The following is an 18,796-nucleotide window of genomic DNA, read 5'->3' as shown; positions in this document are numbered from 1 at the left end:
CAGTTCTAGATGTCGAGGGGCATGAAAAGCGCGAATGAGGCTAAAGGAGCTTTCCTTTCCGGCGATGAAACTCTCCGCTTTGATTGCGATCGAAAAAAAATTATAGTGGCAACACCGCTTTCTACAACATCGCCGTGATGCTTTTTTTTTTTTTGGAGAGTCTTTCATTACCTATTTATTGTATTTGATATAGATTCTACTCAGGATGTTCAATTTTATTTATATTCAATCATAGCCATGGATTTGTCCAGGCCATCAATGTAAATTTATTGCCCGTAGTAGGGAAAGTCAATGCTCAGAGTGATCTATGAGATTGATAGGGAGGTCATATATGCAACAACTAGAGAATTAATAATCTTCATGAATGGAAAGTTGGGGTGCATTTCTGTCCAGCTCACAGTACTAACTGAGCCATGATGATGTGCCTGTTAGTCGAAGCAGGGCGATTATGAGCCTGCAGAATCAGTGCAGAACCAGGCCAACTGAATGTGAGGGAAGACACATCTGAAAATATTCTCTGGTGGCCCTTGGTTGCTTTTGTAATTTGATTTCTTGGTGCCAATGTGCATGTAGACACGAGATAGGACATCGCAATCACTTTCTCATGGTTTTGGGCTTGCGCTTTTTGAAGACCACGCTGGGGGCAGCATCTTCGGTCGGGGGCTTCTCTTCTGTCGCTGTTTCTGGCACCAGCCCTGATTGTGAGACAGGCTCTTCTGTCTTGACCACAGTCGAATCACCTGTCCCTTGGTCTTCTAGCTTGGGAGAAGCATCTTCTTTCTTGACGGCACTGGTGGATTGGTCGGGAGCGGTTTCCGCTTCAACAACTTCGGCCTTAGGCGTAAATGTCTTCGTCATTTTAATGTCTTTGGTGGATGCAAACAAGGCATCCAGGTCTCCGTCGTCTTGGGCGCCGGGGTATGTCTTTAATCGCGAGCCCCAGCTTTTGTTAACGACCATTTCTGGCGCAGGTTCACCATCTTCGTCCTCCCCTTCGAGTTTTCGCTTGCGTACACCGATCGACTTTGTAGGACCTTCCAGCCCTTGCTTTGGTTGCTCAATCTTTGTCTCTGAGGTGGTGTGCCAGTCCCCAGCCAAAGCCAAGTCGGCCCGGTATTCCTCAGGGACGGCCACACCCATTGCCGCAAGTGATGCGATCTGCCTCTTTCGATCCTCGAGGGTAGCTGGCCTCTCTGCAGGCTTGGGGGCTGGCGGCGCATTTCGCTTCGCTGGCGGCGCCGCGCCACCTTTACTTGTAGAACCACCACCGACAGCCTGCCTTAATCGCTCAACCTCGGATTTCGCTCGCTGTGATTCTTTTTGCTGCTGCTCATTGTCTTTGTGGATTTGGTTGAGGAACCGTCGAAGGTTGCCTTGGTGTTTCGGGCTGGCTTCGTGTTGGGTCTTTTCAAAGGCCGTGTCGCGAATGAAGATCTTGCACTGTTTGCACCAATGGCGCGGCTTAAGACTGATCAGCGATGAATTAGACAAATGATTTGTATGCACTTACCGCGGATTTCCAATATTCGGACATGGCTAGTTGCTGAAGACAAAAGTAGCGCAGTGATAAGATCAAGCTCTGGGCCTAGTCCCGAAGGGGCCGCACTCCGCCCTGAAACAACCGCCTTCGGTACCTCCATCGTTACCTCCATATCTTTCTATCAAAGACATTGTACATGCTCTATACTAGCAAGCATATTGGCACCTTTCACGACTTGTAATATCATTATAGCGTCCCTATATATGCTAATAACAGTGATGGCGTTTCTGTACTTGAATTGTTGATATACTCAAAAGGCAGATTGTAAATATTGTAAATATCTTCTTGCTATATCTGCAGTGTAATCTGGAATTTAACTCCAAGGTGTGGGTTGCAATGGTCCATGGATGGCAAGATATGAAGTTCTGGTTCCCCGCCGAAGGAAGAAGTGGCAGCCCTGAGTCGGGTTCCAAAATAGGAAGGCACGAGGTCTATATAAGAAGGCTTTCCCCCCAACCTTTTCTTTCTTCCTTCATCTCCCCGCATCTTTCTTCCTTCATCTCCCCGCACACTACTCTACTTTCAAGTCCCTCTGCTACCTTTAGCCTTTACTCTTTGATCACTTTCATCCTCTTGAGTGAATACCTTCTCACCCAGTCCACCCATCGGAAGTGAGTCCCAAGTGACTTGCATCGCACGCCTACTGGGCCTTATCCTCTATCACTCTCACTTCACTTCTTGGCTCTACGGTATGTCAATACTGTTGATCGAACTTCACCTTGTCTCAACTGATGAATCTTCCCAGTCTCACTCGATATCACGCTCTCCTCCTTGAAACATGAACAGCATGTCGACACCTGTTCTGGCTCCTGGTGATGCCGCGGCCTTACAAACCTCAGGCTTGGCAAGTCCCCCCTCTTCTGAGGGCACTCGACGCATCCACAAACGACGTTTGAATCGATCCAGCGATGAAGAGGAAAGTCATCTCCCGCTCACGCCCGTGTCGATGGACAGCATGCCCGGTTGCTTCGTCACTATCCCTGAAGACCTGATCTCGTTTGCGACGCTGAAGTATCTCGGATACAATCACGATATGGCGATGCGCATCTGGCATCGATGGACCAACTGGTCCCCTGGACCCATCAATCGCGAATGCGACGATCCCGAAAACGGCATCCCATTCATCGAAGTCGCAGAGGGCAATCTTGATCATGCGCCCGATACTTCTGATGAGGATGATCTCGCTTGGCTCCAGTGTCTGACTCAGTATGGCATGGACACCGAGTTCACGAACGCAATCATGGATTCGAAGTTTCGCCAAATCCGCCTCACGCAATCGTGCAAGTTCTGGGCACAGGACACCATCAAACTCCGATACCGTGCGCTCGTGGAGGTACAAGAGGCATCTCGTGAACGTGAACGCCAAACTCAGCGTGAAGCTTCGCGCCCGGTCAGAAACAACCCTGGTCCTTCCACACAAAGATCCGTGTCTGAATCGTTGAGAACGGCCTCATGGATCTCGGCGGAGACTGCTTTATCTCCCTTCGCAGCCGATGTAGCGGCAAATGCACCGGGAGTAACACACCTGTACAGAGGAGGAGACAAAGCGTGGATCAATGGTCTTTTCCGCGATGATGGCAGTCTTCATGTCGGTTGCCTTGCAGCCAGACCGCCAGCGGATTTCTCGGCAAGAACAGCTCTTGATATCTACCTCGCTGTTGATCGAGAAGTTGCTATTTGTTATGCAGGTTACGCCAAACGTCGCTCTGGTGCCAGTGCCGTGGTGATCGTTCACGTTACGATCCCAAACTCAGTGATTGAGTCTCTAACACCTTCTGAGATCCAACGTGTGTATTGGCCGAGCATGGAGTGGAAGAATCTGGTGCTCAGCTGTCGCCAAATGCGCAAAGTACCTACCCAACTTCGAAAATATATGTTGGCCACGATTGTGATTGGCTCGATCTGCAACAAGCCGAAAGCGGTCATGGCTAATTGGAGTTCTCCTGAGGATATCACAGAAAGAATGGTCTTCAGAACAAACGATGGTCGTGTGGCTGTGCAGTATGTTTTTAAAGGGGAGGAAGGATTTGGTCTGTTGGAAGAATCGGCTCAATTTACCGTCTTCCCTCTGACAAACCGAGAGTTCGCTGCTTGGCATGAAGTTATCTGATTCGTTTCGGGGCATTGATTGGCTCTTTTCTCCTTTTACAATTGACATAGGATTTTTTAAGCCTATTATTATCAACCTATGTCAATGTTTTAGCTCTATTATTCTTAAGTCACGAATGAATCTTGTTCCGGGCTTTGATTGACTTTGATGGAGCCTTCAACCCAACACACGATCTGGGTAGCCGTCTCTCCACTGAAATGTACACCAGAATCATGATCGGTGAGTTACACGGCTAGTTCGTGTACTCGTATCAACTATGACAGGCGTCGATCCGAGCAAACATAAACACTTCCACGACTATCTTATACTACACGCAGAAGGCATGCAAGTGATCGTTTGTACAAGAAGTGATAACCATATTTCACTCGGTGTCAACCACACATAAGGTTCCCGTACACAATGAATCCGAGAATTATGTTTCGGACAGTTCATAACCTGCACACAGCGATTCGGCTTCCCCCAGGAACAGTACGCCTTACTGCAGACCTGCTTGTTCTGGGACTGGGCTTTTCAGCGATCCGGTTTCAAGAGCCGCCCGAATGTTATCAATCGTCCATTCTTCCATGGAAAGCATGGTCTATACGTCCAATTAGCTCCAAGGCTCTGTATATTGTTTCAAAGAGTGTGAATAGTTCAAAACTTACCTCACTAGTCCAAGTACCCATGTGAGGCACCAAAATCACATTCTGGTTGCTGAGTAGTCCCGGATGGATCTTAGGCTCTTCCTCGTATACATCTAGACCAGCTGAGAATACTTTACCACTGTCCAGAGCTTCGACCAGAGCAGCTTCGTCCATGACGGCACCACGGGCAGTGTTGACCACAACCACGCCATCTTTCATCTTAGCAAACTCGGCTTTGCTAATGATATGACGGGTGTTTTTCTTCCACAGTCAGTATTTCATCCATGTCAAATAGTGGTGATGACCCACATTCAGAGGCAGGTTCAAGCTGATAACGTCGCTGGTGGACAGCAGCTCATCAAAAGAAACATACTGAGCTCCTGCGGCCAGCTCATCGCCGAGCTCTCGGCGATTATGATAAACAACCTTCATACCAAAAGCCTCGGCTTTCTTCTTCAGATTCCGTCCAATTCCACCCATCCCCAAGATCCCAAGAGTCTTGCCTTGAGGATCATGACCCAGAGGTGGTGCAGGCTGACCACGCCATTTACCCTGTCGAAGGGCATTCATGCCTGTGTTGAAATTGCGCAACGCCCCAAGAATCAAAAACATGTTCACGTCAGCAGTGGCATTATCCACTGCAGTTGGAACATTAGAGACTCGAATGGGAGGGCTGCGCGCACTACAGGCATGGACATCTATTTGGTCATAGCCAGCTCCTATGGAAATGAATCAATACGAAACGCTCGCTGAATTTCCGCATCGCGGACTGTAGAATAAACATACCACAATGCGCAATGAATCGAAGCGACTTGGGTAGCACGTTCAAAAGCTCCTCGTCAAATACACCTGTAAGAGGCACAGAGGGGATGGATCGGTATAACGCGATCACACCATCGAACTTGCCGTCTTTGCACTCTTGAATGAACTCGGTTCGCTGCGTTGCTGTTGATTCGATCAGCTCTGCCGATGCACCCAATGCAATCCAGGCTTTTTGCGCGCTGGGTTTGGATGTTAGTCGAATTGCGACGAAGGGGTCTCAATTTGGAACCCATAATGATTCATGAAGGATACTCACTGGTCGATATTTCCAATAAGGAGCACTTTCGGCTTGGCTTCGGTCAATGTCATCTTTAATAATACTTGATGAGCGTTGTTAGTGAAGACTTCTGCAAAGTGATTGAGATTGAGCTCAGTGGAAATGAAGTTTGGAATTAAGGCGTTTAACAAGCGGATCGGAACATGCCGAAGCGCCTTCTTTTGACATGCATGATTTGACTCACTGATAAGAGGGCGGGGTGGCCGTGATTCTCTCGGACGAGTCGGAGATATACTACTAAGAGGGTATTGGTCTTAGTTTAGAAGACAAGTGTAAATAGAATATCTATGCCCTAGAAAGACGCTGAAGAACCATCAATATTTCGAAGCATCGGCAAAACAGCCGAGACGCCCCACGCCCTTCGGAGGACATCCCCGCATGAGATTGCCCTAGACTTGATACCTTGAAGCGGAAAGTGTTTCCTCGACATCGGTGGGATGTATGTAAGGCTAATGGAAAAGGCATGCAACTGGCTGTCCTAGGTACCTAAGATTTTCTTCCAAGGTTGACATCGCGACAACTCCCGAGAAGCCATTTGTTCCCATGATCAGAAATTCCAAAGGGTATGCAATTAATGTAGAATATATGAGACGCAAGCCACGATCCCCTCGGGGTTTCGGGCCGTGATGGACGTGACAAAACCCTACCCTTCAACCAAAACACGAGTCCAGTCAAACTTCTTCCATCGCCTTCTGAATCCATCAACTCTACGATCTCCCCGATTCCAACGTCCCTGACGTTTAATCACATCCGGCGCAACATCCAACATGCCACCAATGATTTCTCGAGCAAAGAGATCACCGCGAGGCCAGCGATTATCATCTTCCACGATGTGACCGAGTCCACCGTCGACCTCGAACCAGACGTGGAAGTATGGCATCTCCTTCACCAAACATCGACGGAAAGCAGAGCGACCAAGTCCTTGCTTTGATCTTTCAAGAGTGTCAATCAGTTTCTTGTGCTGGGACCATTCGGACTCAGCGCTGAGAATGGCTTCCTTAAAAAGGCTGGGGCGGTCTCGCCGAGGGCGTAGGGTAGAGGTACAGCTTCCATGGACGCGTGCTTTTTCCGCTGCGGCTGGGCTGCGTTTTCATAGAAGATCACGTCCCGGCCTTGGTCGTGGTACATGCGCTTCAGACATTTCATGAAGTTGCGGATCTCTTCCCACTCGTCGTCGTCGCACTCCATCAAGTTTGTGCGGTGTTGAATTGGTACAATGGTTGCGCCGCCTTCGCTGATTTCAGGCTCGGTGGGGAGTGTGAGGAAGACGCGGGTTGCAAGGGACACCACGGGGGCGGTGGGAGGCGTGCCCTTGTCTTCGTTGTGGCAGAGGGGGCAGTTGTCCAAGATCCGGTTCATCTTGTGGAAGTCGTTGATCGTAGTATTCTTGAGATCGATTTCAGACCGATGCACTCGCTTGGCCAACTTGGACGCATTATCATCCATATACTCCAAATCATTCTGGGCTCAAGTCAGTATTTGTAACACAGTAGCGTCGCATGTTCGGACTTACTTCAAACTTGGAGTCACGGCCGATTTGATCGGCCAACCGCCGGCCCTCTCCACCGAGTTGACCGCGAGTCTTGCGCTCCTCCCGTACCATGTCTTCGATACTCATGTCCTCATTCGCCTCCACCTGGCCTCTCTCCCGACCTCTCTTGGTATCGATGGCTTTGACCTCATTCCTTGGGCCTGCCAACATGGGGTTGTGCATAACATCAAGAACCACGACATCAGATTCCTTGCGGTTGGACATAGCTGCTGCTGCTGTATTGTATTGCTCTTCGAGCTGCGCAGCGTCTGGTGATTTCTTGAGTTTTGCCTTCATCATTTGTGCCTTGAGACGGTTCAGTGCCGTCATATCAAGACGCTGGGTAGTCTGGGGAGGCGGCACGGTATCGATCTTCTTGCCTTGACCTTCGGCGTGGAGGTCCTGTTCTGGGTCACGGACATGCTCAAGCGTGGCTCGCTTAGTATTGTTCTGGAGCTTGCGTTCTTGGAAGAGCTCTCCACTGGGCTTCTCCTTGCCCACGTAAGACTTGCCATAGGTATTGCGGCGATCCATCTCGGTCTCTTCTTCCCGAGCATCGTCAAAGGACCTGATATCGCCAAATCTCTCCGTGGCAACCTCTTCCACGGGCCTGCCGCTTTCTTCTGCTTCTCTGTAGACACCTTTAAGCTTCGTCATTCTCCACTGTGATCCCGAGTCCCCAAAGGTGTAGTCTACTTCATGCTGAGCAGGCTCATCTTTGATATCATCGAGTGTTTTTCCATCATTGAGATCGCGAAGGTGGCTGTTGAGCTCTTTGTCGTGAATCTTGAGCTCGTAGCCCGCGTGAAGCATCTTCGGTTTGGCCTCCTCCTCCTGTCGCGGGTTGCTGGGTCGCTGGACATAATCAATGTCCAGAGCCGATGGCGCTTCCATCCAAGAGTCTCGTTTCAAGTTGCTTGGCTCTGCTGGAGCTGACGCGGTCGGCTCCTCATCTTTTGTATCGCGGTGTCGACGTTTATGGCCACGTTCATCTCCTTGATCGTTGGAACGACGCGAGCGCTTGTGTCGATGGCCGTCATCATCGTGATGTCTAGATTCCCGGCTTCGATGGCTATCGCGCTCACGGGATCTGGAAGAATGCCGCCGGTGGCTTGAGCGGTGATGACGGTGCTCTCTGGAGCGCTCTGTGCTTCGATCGCGGTCGCGATTTCGGTCTCGATGATGTCTTTCGCGATCTGATTTTTCGTGTCGCTGTTCCTGCCCCTCCGCAAGCGACTTTTCAAAATCTTCCAAAGTCATTGTGTTTGGTGAGCATGTAAAGAGAAGCTCGAGGCAAAAGTCGGATGACGTTTTAAAGTGCCGGGCGGTCCAGTCGCAGATCTCGGCTTCCCCGCGACAAAAAGATTTCGGGCAAAAAAAAAGAGCTTGTCTTTCTTCCCCTGCGCATCTTCGACCTTTCCACCTAATCACGTCTTTCTGGTCCTCCTTACTGCTCTACAGGTTTCGTCTGATAATCATCGCAAAAAGTCTTCAGAATGGCGTCTCCAGTGTCCGTGGTCTGCGTGGGCATGGCAGGTATGGATTAATCACCCCCACCCACGTTACTGGTATTCGTCTAATCATATACATTGCACATTGATAGGCTCTGGAAAGACTACCTTTATGCAGAGAATCAACTCTCATCTTCACGAAAAGAAAACCGTTCCATATGTACTCAATCTGGACCCCGCGGTCCACTCGGTGCCCTTCGACAGCAATATCGACATTCGTGATTCGATCAACTACAAGGAAGTGATGAAGCAATACAACCTTGGTCCTAATGGAGGTATCTTGACCTCGTTGAATCTGTTCGCCACCAAGGTCGACCAGATCATCTCTCTCTTGGAGAAGCGCACTGCTCCGAATCCCGAAAACCCAGCCGCCAAACCAATCGAACACATTCTGGTAGACACGCCCGGTCAGATCGAAGTTTTCGTCTGGAGTGCGTCTGGTAGCATTCTTCTCGAGACTCTGGCATCGTCCTTCCCCACGGTTATTGCCTACGTTATCGACACGCCTCGCGCGAGCTCCACCAGCACTTTTATGAGTAACATGCTCTACGCCTGCAGTATTTTGTATAAGACTAAACTTCCCATGATTTTGGTCTTCAACAAAACCGATGTCAAGGACGCAGAGTTCGCCAAGGAATGGATGACCGACTTCGACGCATTCCAGCAGGCTTTGCGCCAGGAAGAAGAATCAGGTGCTTTCGGAACTGAAGGTGGTGCCGGTGGCTTTGGCTCAGGCAGTGGATATATGGGCTCCCTTCTGAACAGTATGAGTCTGATGTTAGAGGAGTTCTACCGTCACTTGAGCATTGTCGGCGTCAGTTCGATGACCGGTGATGGCGTTGATGAATTCTTCGAAGCTGTGGAGACCAAGCGACAGGAGTTCGAGCGTGACTACAAACCCGAACTAGAGCGCAAGAAAAAGGAGCGCGAAGAGCAGAAGGAGTCGCAGCGGGAGCTCGAGCTCGGAAAGCTCATGAAAGACATGAGTGTTTCTGGCTCAAGCAGACAGCCTGCCAAGCCTACTACTAGTGGAGAGCCTGAGACTGTCAGTGAAGCCGAAGATGAGGAAGACGATATCATCAAGCGCGGTCTCGCAGACGGAGAGGATGACAGCGACTACGAGGACTACCAGGGTTACCAGGGCCCTGATGCTGGCAATGATGAGAACCTCACACAGCGCTACAAGGAGGCGCTCTCTGGTTCTCAGAGTGCTCCCTCAGACCAGGACAACAGCTTCACAAGATACCTTCGTGCAAGCAACATGCAGCAGTAAAGTCTCACCAAACCGACGTTACTGTTTGATTGCATTCTATGGGGTTCAATGGGGCCCTAAGGCCTGAGGTGTTTGTGGGATTGGGGCGCTTTTTGTTTATTGCATTTAACGAATACACATATGGTCATATTTATCAATCCTATATCAACCCATCAATCTCGTATTCGTATTTATGGTGGCTCTGCAGTAGGCTCAGTTGATGCAAACGAGTCAAACAGGTAATGTTGCTGTGACGTCACACATTACAATGCTTCAGCCTTAAAATGATCACTGGGAAGTTCCTGTCTTAACGAGCTGACTTCCTACCCCAAATATCTCTATTTCTTAAGTCACACATTGCCATTGGCCATAAACCGACAACGATATCAATATGGATGTGAGTCAACACCCGGCCATAGCATCAGCGCTTCATACATACCCATCTATCGTGCTCTGTACAGAATGAAGCTAACAAACAACCAAAGGTCTTCCATGCCTACACGTACTCAACTGCCGGATGGCTAGCCGTCCAGAGCCTCCCTCTGATCGCCGGTCCAAGCATCATTGTGACCATGCTATTAAATGAAACCCGACCTGCTTCTCGTGAGTTGCGCCAGCATCTAGACAACACTACCTATGGCACAGACCATTCTAACCAGACCCCCACAGCGATGGAGCTTTACTTTGCACGGTGTCTCGGATTCAGTCTTCTGACCATCGCCGTTCTAACCGTGATGCTGACGGGCTCAATTCCTCTGACTGCCGACATCAAGGAGTCCGTTTCAACAGACAACAATGACCCCAAAGCACCATATGCCGTTCCCACTCTGATGGTCACATCGGTCTTCCACAGTGCCTGCGCATTCTACGCATACACCTGGTACGTCTCTGGCGGACAAGGTCTTTTCGCCATTGGGGTCGCCGGATATTCAGGTCTTGCTGCTATTGGACTCTGGTGCATGCTCTTTGCTAGCAGCAACGGGAAGATTAGTCGCCGGACTGGAGCGGATAAAAGAACGACTGGGTTCCCTTTCAAGAACTCGGAAGCAGCGAAGAAGCATGCAGGCAAGGGATTGTAAACTCAGGCTGTGGTTGTGGTTGTCATTGCGTTACGCGTTTTTAGATTCCAGACTTCAGAGAGTATTTCTATCCCGCAATGTACACCAATTAAGCATTCAATGAGGTTGCGTAGTGTATTGTTTTGTAGAAAGCTAAAAGGAAAGCCAAAAAGATCCGAGCTTCCCAGGACTGCAACCCCACAACGCCGCTTCAACCCTTTCAAAAGCAGCACCCCTTCCCCCACAACTCTAATTATCTACTTCGACATGTCCGAGAACCTCTCGCATCTAGTTCCCTTCGATGGAGGCTCACATAACTTCGCACCTTATCGTCCTCCGGCTGAGACGCGCCGACTCACGCGCCATGCGCCAAATACTACATTTGTTCGTCCTGGCGAGACAGTGCCTGACTTTATGATCGCAGCTCAGCCGGATCAGCACCAATCACATCAGTCTGGGAATGTACCAGCTCCTCAATTTCAACAGACGCGACCACCCACTCGGGACAGTTTGCAGCAACGCCGGGATTACGGCGACGACTTTGAAAATGAGCAGCTCATCAATCCTCAGTCCGGGGCATTCCATGCCCCTAGTGCCGGACAGATGTTACCTCCGGCACCCCTGTCGCAGAACGGTCTCGCGATGGTGAACCCGGCGCATCCGGCGCACAATGATGGCTTTGCAATGTTGCCGTCGCCCATTCAGTCGTTTCAGCAGGACTTTGCCGAGATGAGCGCCGAGTCTACTGATCCGACTTCGTTGGTTGCACACGGCGAGCTACGGGGTTTCAAAGCAATACCCGACCCTCCAGACTTGGATTACTGGAGAGACAGACTGTTCAACGTTGATGAAATGATTACTCTGAGTGAAGATGAGTATGTAGATGTCTCCTTAGTATCTAGTATATATCCCCCGGCGCGAACTGACTGCTCAACTCACCGCCCAGGTTCAATACTTACTTTCCGCATGTTGACAATGTATATTCCCATCGCTCGACACAGCGGTACAAGCGTAAGCCCTTTGTCTCGCATTACTGGGACTGTCGGTTGAAGGGCCGGCCTCCTGGTACGCCCAAATCCGATAACCCAGAAAAGAAGAAGCGCAAGCGCACAGCCCGAGAAAGAAATCTCTGTCATGTCAAAATTAAGGTCATGGAGTACTTTCCCAGGTCTGAGATTTCAGACTTGGACCCCTCCGTTGAGGCTGGGCCGTCTAGCGTGCCTGGTATGTATACTTTTGCTCTGAGCGGTGACCCCTCCATCCGAAGTGATCAGGCTTTTGAAATGCTCGCGTCAAATCCCGGCCTGCCCCCTAGTCACCCAGGGGCGAATGGCGCACGATATTACACCATTCAGCGGGTGAATGGAAACGGAGCTAACGGTAAGGATGACGGGGTGAGTGGAGGTCATCAGCACACACTTGAAGAAAGCGATCGCGTAAAGAAGAGCAGTGTCCAACGATCCGTTTTGAAGGATAAGAAAGACAAAAGGACGAGAGTGGTACGTTCATCTTCGAGGTTTAACAAGCGAGAATCCCCGCATGAGTGTGGCTACGTCATCTCTCAGGTTTTGGATCTTGCAAGCGACTTCATACATATGTTCCATTGTTTCGACTTCATACACACGATCTAATAAGATATCAACAGGACCGAATCATGTCTGGACCAAGTCCAAAATCATATCACACCAAGGCGACAGGTCTGGCTGCTGAGACTGTCGTCAAGCACGCCGGCGAAGTCAACCTCAAATTATATGGAAGCTGCTTCTGGTGAGTTCCCCGGTTCGAACCCAGATGAAAAGCTAATTTGACCCGCTCGAAAGTCCATTCGTGCAGCGCGTATGGATTGCGTTGGAGCTGAAGGGTATTCCGTACCAATACATCGAGGTGGACCCGTACGCAAAGCCGGCCTCGCTGTTGGAGGTGAACCCCAGGGGGCTGGTCCCTGCTTTGCGACACGATAACTGGGGATGCTATGAAAGTAACGTATTACTGGAATATGTAAAGCCAACCAGTCGATGCCTCAGTCTCTCGCTAACCAATCAACCACAGCTCGAAGATCTGGGTGTGGGAGCAGCGTTGCTTCCAGGAGATGCGAAATTGCGCGCCCATTGCCGTTTGTGGGCTGATCATGTATGCCAACAAGAATCTTCTGGCCTGGGAACCATTGCTGATATGATGCAGGTGAATCGGCATCTCGTGCCGGGTTTCTACCGAGTCCTACAAGAGCAGGACCAGCAGGGGCAGATTGAGAAGGCGCAGGACCTGCGGGCTTCCATGGAGCAGCTACTCGAGGTGGCACATCCCAAAGGACCATTCTTCATGGGCCCGCAGATGTCCCTTGTAGACGTCCAAGCTGCCCCTTGGATCCTCCGTCTGAGACGGGTCCTGAAGCCGTACCGCGGCTGGCCAGATGCCGATCAGGGAAGCAGGTTGGCAGCTTGGGTAGATGCCATTGAAAGCGACCCGCATATTCAAGCGACCACCAGCACGGACGAGCTGTACCTGGACAGCTATGAACGCTACGCCCGTGAGTGTCTCGCATCTTTCATTTTTTTCGGACGTCTGGCCGCGCACTGACACTCTTCGCAACGCAGAAAATCGCCCAAACACGTCGCAGGTCGCGAACGCCATCAATGCAGGACGAGGCCTTCCTTGAACTCCCTTGGATAACGGCTTTGTGCCGTAGGGAAGGAAATAGCGGCATCGCATGTTTTAGCCTGTTCGAGCACCCCGGTTGAAATTGAAGCCCCCTCTCCCACTAGCATCAGGGCCCCGCGGGTTGCGTAGTGGTTGCTGTGGAGCTTGAGGGTCGGAGCCAACACGTTCAAGCTGGGCACGGCCACCCCGCCCAAAGGGTGCATTTGGCTTTGCTGAAGTAGACGGGTCGTAAAGATGCTTAGACTTGCTCGGAGCGGCCGAAGGTTCTCTCTTTTCCCGATGATCTCTGCCTCCACCTCGTCCCTTTCCTCTACCTCGACCCTCACCAGAATTCTGTCGAGGCGGGGTCGTACTTCCTGGCGACGAGGTCCCGGAAGCCGTAGCAGACGGGCTGCCAAATAAGCGTTCGCGCACCTCTTCGTACTTCCGCTGCTTTTCCTCTCTGTTCTTGAGTGCAATTGCATGGCGCTCTTCGGGTGTTGGCTCGGGCGCCTTTTCCTCCTCTGAATCGTCATCGTCTATTCCAAGCTGGCCAAATCCAGCGCTTGCAGCATCGATTGTACCCGACGAGGAGGAGTGTCTGGTCACTAGTTGGGGTTTTCGGCTCAACAGCTTGACTGCTGGCTTGATGTCCTGCTTGAGGGGCACATCGGCGCGCGCTTCGGCGAAGTGGAAGGTCTCTGGGGAGTCGCTGGGGCCACTCAGCTTCCGAGATAGGGAAATTGCCAGGATTTAGACTTACGCTTCAGCCCATAGTTGTCGGTTGAATTCTGCTTGCTGTGCCCTGCGTTGTGCTTTGGTCACTTTGGAGGAGACTTTCTTGTCGGACGGCGGGGTAGGCTGAGAATCGAGATGCTGTTGAAGGCTATCAGTACATGCAGAACATGCTTCGTGGGTCATGAAGTCTTGTAGGGCTGTTGTGAGGGACTCATATTGTAGTCCAATGGGCCTTGGGATATGTTATTTCATACATCTGCTTGGGTTTCCCACGAATCCTCCCAGGCATCGGGAGCCGCACCGGAATTTGCACTCATTGCACACAGACGGAATTGCAAAAAAAGATAGAATTAAGAAACAAAGCCCTAGATATAGAGCGCAGAAGCAGAAGAGCAATTATAGTATGTGCAGTATATAGCTGACAGAGAAAGAAAGAAGAAAAATTCGCGGTGCGAACCCCGGGGCCACCGCCTGTCCGAGCTGTTGATCCCGCACTTCTCCAACTTCACTCCATTCAAGCCATGGCCTTCGGTAAGTGGCAGCTATCTACCCATTCAGACACAGACCTCATATTCTATTTCTCCACGATGAATCATTCAACTAACCACGAACCAGATCACAAAGACCCAGACGGCGATTCCGCAATGACATCTTCCGTTGACTCTGTCCGCGATGACAGGGCCGGCGCTCGCACTCCTACCGGCAGCGCCCACACTTCTGCATTCAACACATCAGAAATCTCTCCCCCTGGCTCCCAGTCACAAGCGCCAGCCGGATCCACCGCGGAACACCGCACCACTCTCGAGAATCAGGCAGGACCATCTGACCCGAGCGCACACCCCCTCGTGGGCGCCTGGAAGACCAAGCGTGCACAGGAAGACTACCAGCGCGCTATGGAATTTGTCATTGACAAGGATTTCAGTTTAGGTATGTTGTTGTATTTGGGGATACATTCTATGCATCTTTCCCTCATGCTGACTGGGGTTCTCTCATATAGCTGAATTTGGAGATCCGTTTGATGAAAAGGAGTTGAAATAGGATGGTTTTATTTCCTCTTCTGGTGAGCAAACGGGGATTTCGAGCATAGCTAGCGTTGCATGATATGATTAATGAGATATGATCAAGTCTGTGGGCTTAGGCCTAGAGATACTTTGTTACCCAGGTGGGATCTTTCGAGGTTGGGAAAGGATAGGTGCGCAGCCTGTCCTTGGACTATTTCTTGCTGTAGTGTAGGCCGCAGAAGTCTCCAAAGGCGAAGTCCACGGGTGCATTGGGAACCTACAGGGCTTGGAAGCCGACTCCCGAGGTCCGGTTCAGCCCTGTAGCTTCAGTGTCTAGGCACCTATAAGCGTAGTTTCTTCGCCTTACTAGGTATCAGTCTAGGTAGCGATGCTCAGGTGTAATACTTCAACCTTGGAATGTGCTATCCTACCATAAAGTCCCGAGGTCTATCTGCTATCATTGGGATTTCCGACCTCAGCTGGGCAGTCTCTGAGCCATGAGCTTCCAAGGGTTTTCTCATGCCCATGCAGTCGAGAACAGCCGCACAGCTGGAGGCGTACAATTACCCTCGGGCAGTCATTTTAAACTTGCCCAGGTGGTTCCACAGTTTGATATAGTTCCAAGGTTGTGTTGGAGCCTTCGAGGTTTTGCACCGTGGAGGTACTATATATATGGACTGAGACACTCAGCAAAACCTCTACCTAGGTAATTGCAAAGAAAGAAAAAACCTAGGTATGGATGTTTTACATCCCGTTCAAAGTTCACCAACATGTGTTCTGCATTCAACATCATATCCTCTGTCTTTTGAAGTCGCCCGTTTGCAAGACCTGTTCCGGACAGACATCGCCAATATCAGATGCTCATTGTAAATTTACATACCTCAAGTCAAAGACCCTGTATAGTGGCGCTCAACATACTGTTTTAGGCTTGATAGCGATATAGCATGAAGTATATAAGTGTGCCGACAGGGAGTGCTCAGTTCTGGCTGAACAAAGTCCGTATCCCTGGATGTGCCTTTCAATAGCCTAGAGAATTCATGAACCACAACAGTAAATGAAGTAGTCCTAATGTACTATAAGTGCAAGTGCCCAAAAGAAAAGCATCGCCAATAGAGTACTTCGTAGGGCTGTCAGAATGGATAGGGCCCAAGGTTGGCCAGGCAACGGAGGAACAAAGCAAAACCACATCCCGCTTCGCCTACTTGCTTTCGCATCCATCACGACTTTTCGACAAACGCTATATAGCGGGCTGTATCTTCAGTTTGCATGATTCCTGCTGCATCCAATTAGCCCTTCCGACCGATTAATTTGTATATATTGGATCATCCGGATTCCAACGGATTTTTGACACATTCCACACGCGTCAACATGGAGAACCACCCTCCCTCGCCAGCGCAAAGGTATGTCGCATTTCTTCCTACAGCCCCTTTTCGATCTTGCTTCTACGTGGCTTCGATATTCGTTCCTCATTTGGTTCTCGCGCCCGTTCTTTATCGTTGGTCCTGTGTTGTGGTCCACACCGCCGTGTATTGTTGACACTAACATCGCGTGTTTTCCCAGCGCTACCACAAACCCCCCGACAGAGAGCTCATTTAGCTTTACACCAATCAAAGCCCTGAGTGCCTTGCCACGACTGTGGGATCGCAAACCTTCGACCCCTGTCCGCGCCGGTGACAAATCACGAAAGCTGTGGAAGCGCATTCGCTTCCCATTCGGCGGCATGAAGACTGAACCAGAAGGTCAAAGCACTGGAATCGGTGCCGCTAAGAACCCGACTTCGGATTACCAGCGTGGCGTTAAGCGCCGATGCGTTGACCCTAGCGATGCAGAGCAAGAGACCGAGATGGAACAACGCGGCCGGTCGTTCCTAGAAACCAAATGGGAGATGCAGGCATCCCGAAAGAAGCGTGAGTCCTCGGCCTCATACGGGACATTGTGGCATCCCGAACACCCTACCCGGAACCCTATGGCTAATATATGACAGGCAAAATGCCCGAATTTAATTTTAACATCCACAACGATAACCCTCAGAGCGTGTTTGGATTTACTGGCAACCAGTCAGCTACCAATGATGTTGCGATGAACGACTCTCCTCAACCGCTCAGCGACATGTGGCAGTCCGCCAAGACACCGGTCTACAATGATGCCCAGGCAGACCTCACGGCATCCGACTCAAAAGATGCCGAAGATCTCCAGTCTACATCCCCCGATCAAGTGGTGCCGCCCGTGATCGCTCAAGCCGGAGAGACCGTTGGGGAGCCCGCACAAGACCTCACCCAGGAGCAGGAAGTGAAACTAGTACGCTCTGCTCTGCGAAGCTCCTTGGACGGAGAAGATGCAGAGTTGCTTAATGACTTCTTGTCGCGGGCCAAGGCGAAGCGCGCCGCCAAGGCATCGCACCCCGAGGATGCGGAGCCTACAGAAGTATCCTCCAGCACTGAGGAATCACCTGAAGTTGAAAGATCGACACCGCGATCGCGACGTGTCTTGGAAGATCTAAACACCAACTCCCCCTCGCCAGTCAAGGTGCAATTATCGCCGAGTAAACATGACGTCAAGCTTGTTCCCGTTGACGCGGAGGAGCAGGAACAAATCATCCACAAAGAAATCATGGAAGAGCCCGCGCCCGCGAGTCCTGCTTGTCGTCGAAGCTCTCGTACCAAGGGCCCAAGTGCTCCTTCTGTGCGCAACACTATCGCGCTCCGTCGGGCGAAAGGTACCGAGTTCATCTTCCTGCAACGGACCGACTCGCAGCAGCTGGCTTTGGCTACGAAGCGCAACACTCGGCTCAACAAGGGTAAATCCGTGACCCCCATGGTCGCGCTGGAGGCCCTTGCTCAAGAATTGAGCGAGGCGAGTGCTCAGGCTGGCACCGATGAGCATGAGAGCCCACCTCGCGAGGCCAGCTCCACGAAACGGAAGCAAGTGTCGTGGAACGAAGAGCGCATGGCTGAGTATGAAGAATACAAGGAAGTCATCGACGAGTTTGAGGATGAAGGTGATCAATGCAAGGATGACGTCGGTGCAACACCTCGCCGAGCGGAGAGCAAGCGATCAACAAAGAAAGCCGCACCCGCCCAGCGCAGCAGCCGTCGCCAGACCGAGAAGGCAGAGCAGGGTGGTCAGAGTGGGGCCACAGACAGCGGTCTAACCGCCCCTACTGCACCCGCTTCTGCAACCCCGCGGTCACGCCGGGTGAGGCGCTTGGGCGATTTGGGGAAGATGGGCTCAGGCACCCCTGTCAAGACCGGTAGCAGCACAAGCAAGCCTTCCGCAGCCGAGGTGACCGTGGCGGTCCCCGCCCCCTCCACGCCCACCAAGGGCCGCCGCAAGATCTCTCCCAAATCCCCTAGCTCGTCCAAGCTCCCTGCGCCTGCCTCAAAGGCTGCCAAACAGCCCACAGACCAATCTTTCGTCAGTGGCATTCCCACCCGCAGCACCAAGAGCACAGACGATTCATCTCGGAGTCACCTCCAGATGAGCGCGGGGTGCACTCCAGCCGCCAAGCGGGTGCGCTCGAGATCTTGATCTTCACCGCGGGAACTGTGTGCAGATATCTAATTCTTTCCTTCTTTCCAGCTTGCAACAAGCTACTGATACCCTGATTTCCGTACTGTCGCTCTTTTCATATATATATCCAGGGAGTTCGCTTGTCTTTTTGAGATACCAAATGTTATTCCGTTTTTCGTTTTTCTT

At 51.1% G+C, this 18,796-nt stretch overlaps 10 protein-coding genes across 10 annotated transcripts; 6 read left to right on the top strand and 4 right to left on the bottom strand.

Moving 5' to 3' along the window:
• Positions 1 to 594: 594 nt before the first annotated feature.
• On the bottom strand, positions 595 to 1,534 carry N7506_003697 (putative formin binding protein; the record flags this gene model as incomplete). Its single annotated transcript, XM_056952992.1, has 2 exons — positions 595 to 1,461; positions 1,511 to 1,534. The coding sequence occupies 2 exons, from the start codon at positions 1,532 to 1,534 to the stop codon at positions 595 to 597; spliced, it is 891 nt and encodes a 296-aa protein (XP_056814684.1).
• Positions 1,535 to 2,318: 784 nt separating this feature from the next.
• On the top strand, positions 2,319 to 3,650 carry N7506_003696 (uncharacterized protein; the record flags this gene model as incomplete). Its single annotated transcript, XM_056952991.1, has 1 exon — positions 2,319 to 3,650. One exon carries the CDS (start codon positions 2,319 to 2,321, stop codon positions 3,648 to 3,650), a length of 1,332 nt encoding a protein of 443 aa, XP_056814683.1.
• A 475-nt stretch (positions 3,651 to 4,125) lies between these two features.
• On the bottom strand, positions 4,126 to 5,404 carry N7506_003695 (D-mandelate dehydrogenase-like dehydrogenase; the record flags this gene model as incomplete). Its single annotated transcript, XM_056952990.1, has 5 exons — positions 4,126 to 4,227; positions 4,295 to 4,534; positions 4,583 to 4,992; positions 5,060 to 5,274; positions 5,352 to 5,404. The coding sequence occupies 5 exons, from the start codon at positions 5,402 to 5,404 to the stop codon at positions 4,126 to 4,128; spliced, it is 1,020 nt and encodes a 339-aa protein (XP_056814682.1).
• Positions 5,405 to 6,015: 611 nt separating this feature from the next.
• N7506_003694 (putative cell cycle control protein (Cwf19)) lies at positions 6,016 to 8,163 on the bottom strand (the record flags this gene model as incomplete). The annotated part of the gene is made up of 3 exons (XM_056952989.1): positions 6,016 to 6,369; positions 6,417 to 6,833; positions 6,886 to 8,163. 3 exons carry the CDS (start codon positions 8,161 to 8,163, stop codon positions 6,016 to 6,018), a joined length of 2,049 nt encoding a protein of 682 aa, XP_056814681.1.
• Positions 8,164 to 8,399: 236 nt separating this feature from the next.
• On the top strand, positions 8,400 to 9,687 carry N7506_003693 (putative ATP binding protein; the record flags this gene model as incomplete). The annotated part of the gene is made up of 2 exons (XM_056952988.1): positions 8,400 to 8,439; positions 8,507 to 9,687. The coding sequence occupies 2 exons, from the start codon at positions 8,400 to 8,402 to the stop codon at positions 9,685 to 9,687; spliced, it is 1,221 nt and encodes a 406-aa protein (XP_056814680.1).
• Positions 9,688 to 10,057: 370 nt separating this feature from the next.
• N7506_003692 (uncharacterized protein) lies at positions 10,058 to 10,745 on the top strand (the record flags this gene model as incomplete). The annotated part of the gene is made up of 2 exons (XM_056952987.1): positions 10,058 to 10,063; positions 10,128 to 10,745. 2 exons carry the CDS (start codon positions 10,058 to 10,060, stop codon positions 10,743 to 10,745), a joined length of 624 nt encoding a protein of 207 aa, XP_056814679.1.
• A 246-nt stretch (positions 10,746 to 10,991) lies between these two features.
• Positions 10,992 to 13,380, top strand: N7506_003691 (glutathione S-transferase family protein; the record flags this gene model as incomplete). The annotated part of the gene is made up of 6 exons (XM_056952986.1): positions 10,992 to 11,599; positions 11,671 to 12,223; positions 12,370 to 12,491; positions 12,545 to 12,854; positions 12,906 to 13,251; positions 13,319 to 13,380. The coding sequence occupies 6 exons, from the start codon at positions 10,992 to 10,994 to the stop codon at positions 13,378 to 13,380; spliced, it is 2,001 nt and encodes a 666-aa protein (XP_056814678.1).
• A 56-nt stretch (positions 13,381 to 13,436) lies between these two features.
• N7506_003690 (uncharacterized protein) lies at positions 13,437 to 14,416 on the bottom strand (the record flags this gene model as incomplete). The annotated part of the gene is made up of 3 exons (XM_056952985.1): positions 13,437 to 14,073; positions 14,125 to 14,237; positions 14,354 to 14,416. The coding sequence occupies 3 exons, from the start codon at positions 14,414 to 14,416 to the stop codon at positions 13,437 to 13,439; spliced, it is 813 nt and encodes a 270-aa protein (XP_056814677.1).
• A 204-nt stretch (positions 14,417 to 14,620) lies between these two features.
• On the top strand, positions 14,621 to 15,137 carry N7506_003689 (uncharacterized protein; the record flags this gene model as incomplete). The annotated part of the gene is made up of 3 exons (XM_056952984.1): positions 14,621 to 14,630; positions 14,715 to 15,026; positions 15,097 to 15,137. The coding sequence occupies 3 exons, from the start codon at positions 14,621 to 14,623 to the stop codon at positions 15,135 to 15,137; spliced, it is 363 nt and encodes a 120-aa protein (XP_056814676.1).
• Positions 15,138 to 16,468: 1,331 nt separating this feature from the next.
• On the top strand, positions 16,469 to 18,628 carry N7506_003688 (uncharacterized protein; the record flags this gene model as incomplete). Its single annotated transcript, XM_056952983.1, has 3 exons — positions 16,469 to 16,500; positions 16,661 to 17,007; positions 17,085 to 18,628. 3 exons carry the CDS (start codon positions 16,469 to 16,471, stop codon positions 18,626 to 18,628), a joined length of 1,923 nt encoding a protein of 640 aa, XP_056814675.1.
• Between the last annotated feature and the right edge of the window lie 168 nt (positions 18,629 to 18,796).

This window comes from Penicillium brevicompactum (genome assembly GCF_028827555.1).
Source record: "Penicillium brevicompactum strain IBT 35665 chromosome Unknown utg000002l_segment0_segment0, whole genome shotgun sequence".
Classification (NCBI taxonomy): Eukaryota; Fungi; Ascomycota; class Eurotiomycetes; order Eurotiales; family Aspergillaceae; genus Penicillium; species Penicillium brevicompactum.
The sequence above is the reverse complement of the archived record's forward strand: the minus strand, read 5'-3'. Positions and strand labels throughout refer to the sequence as shown.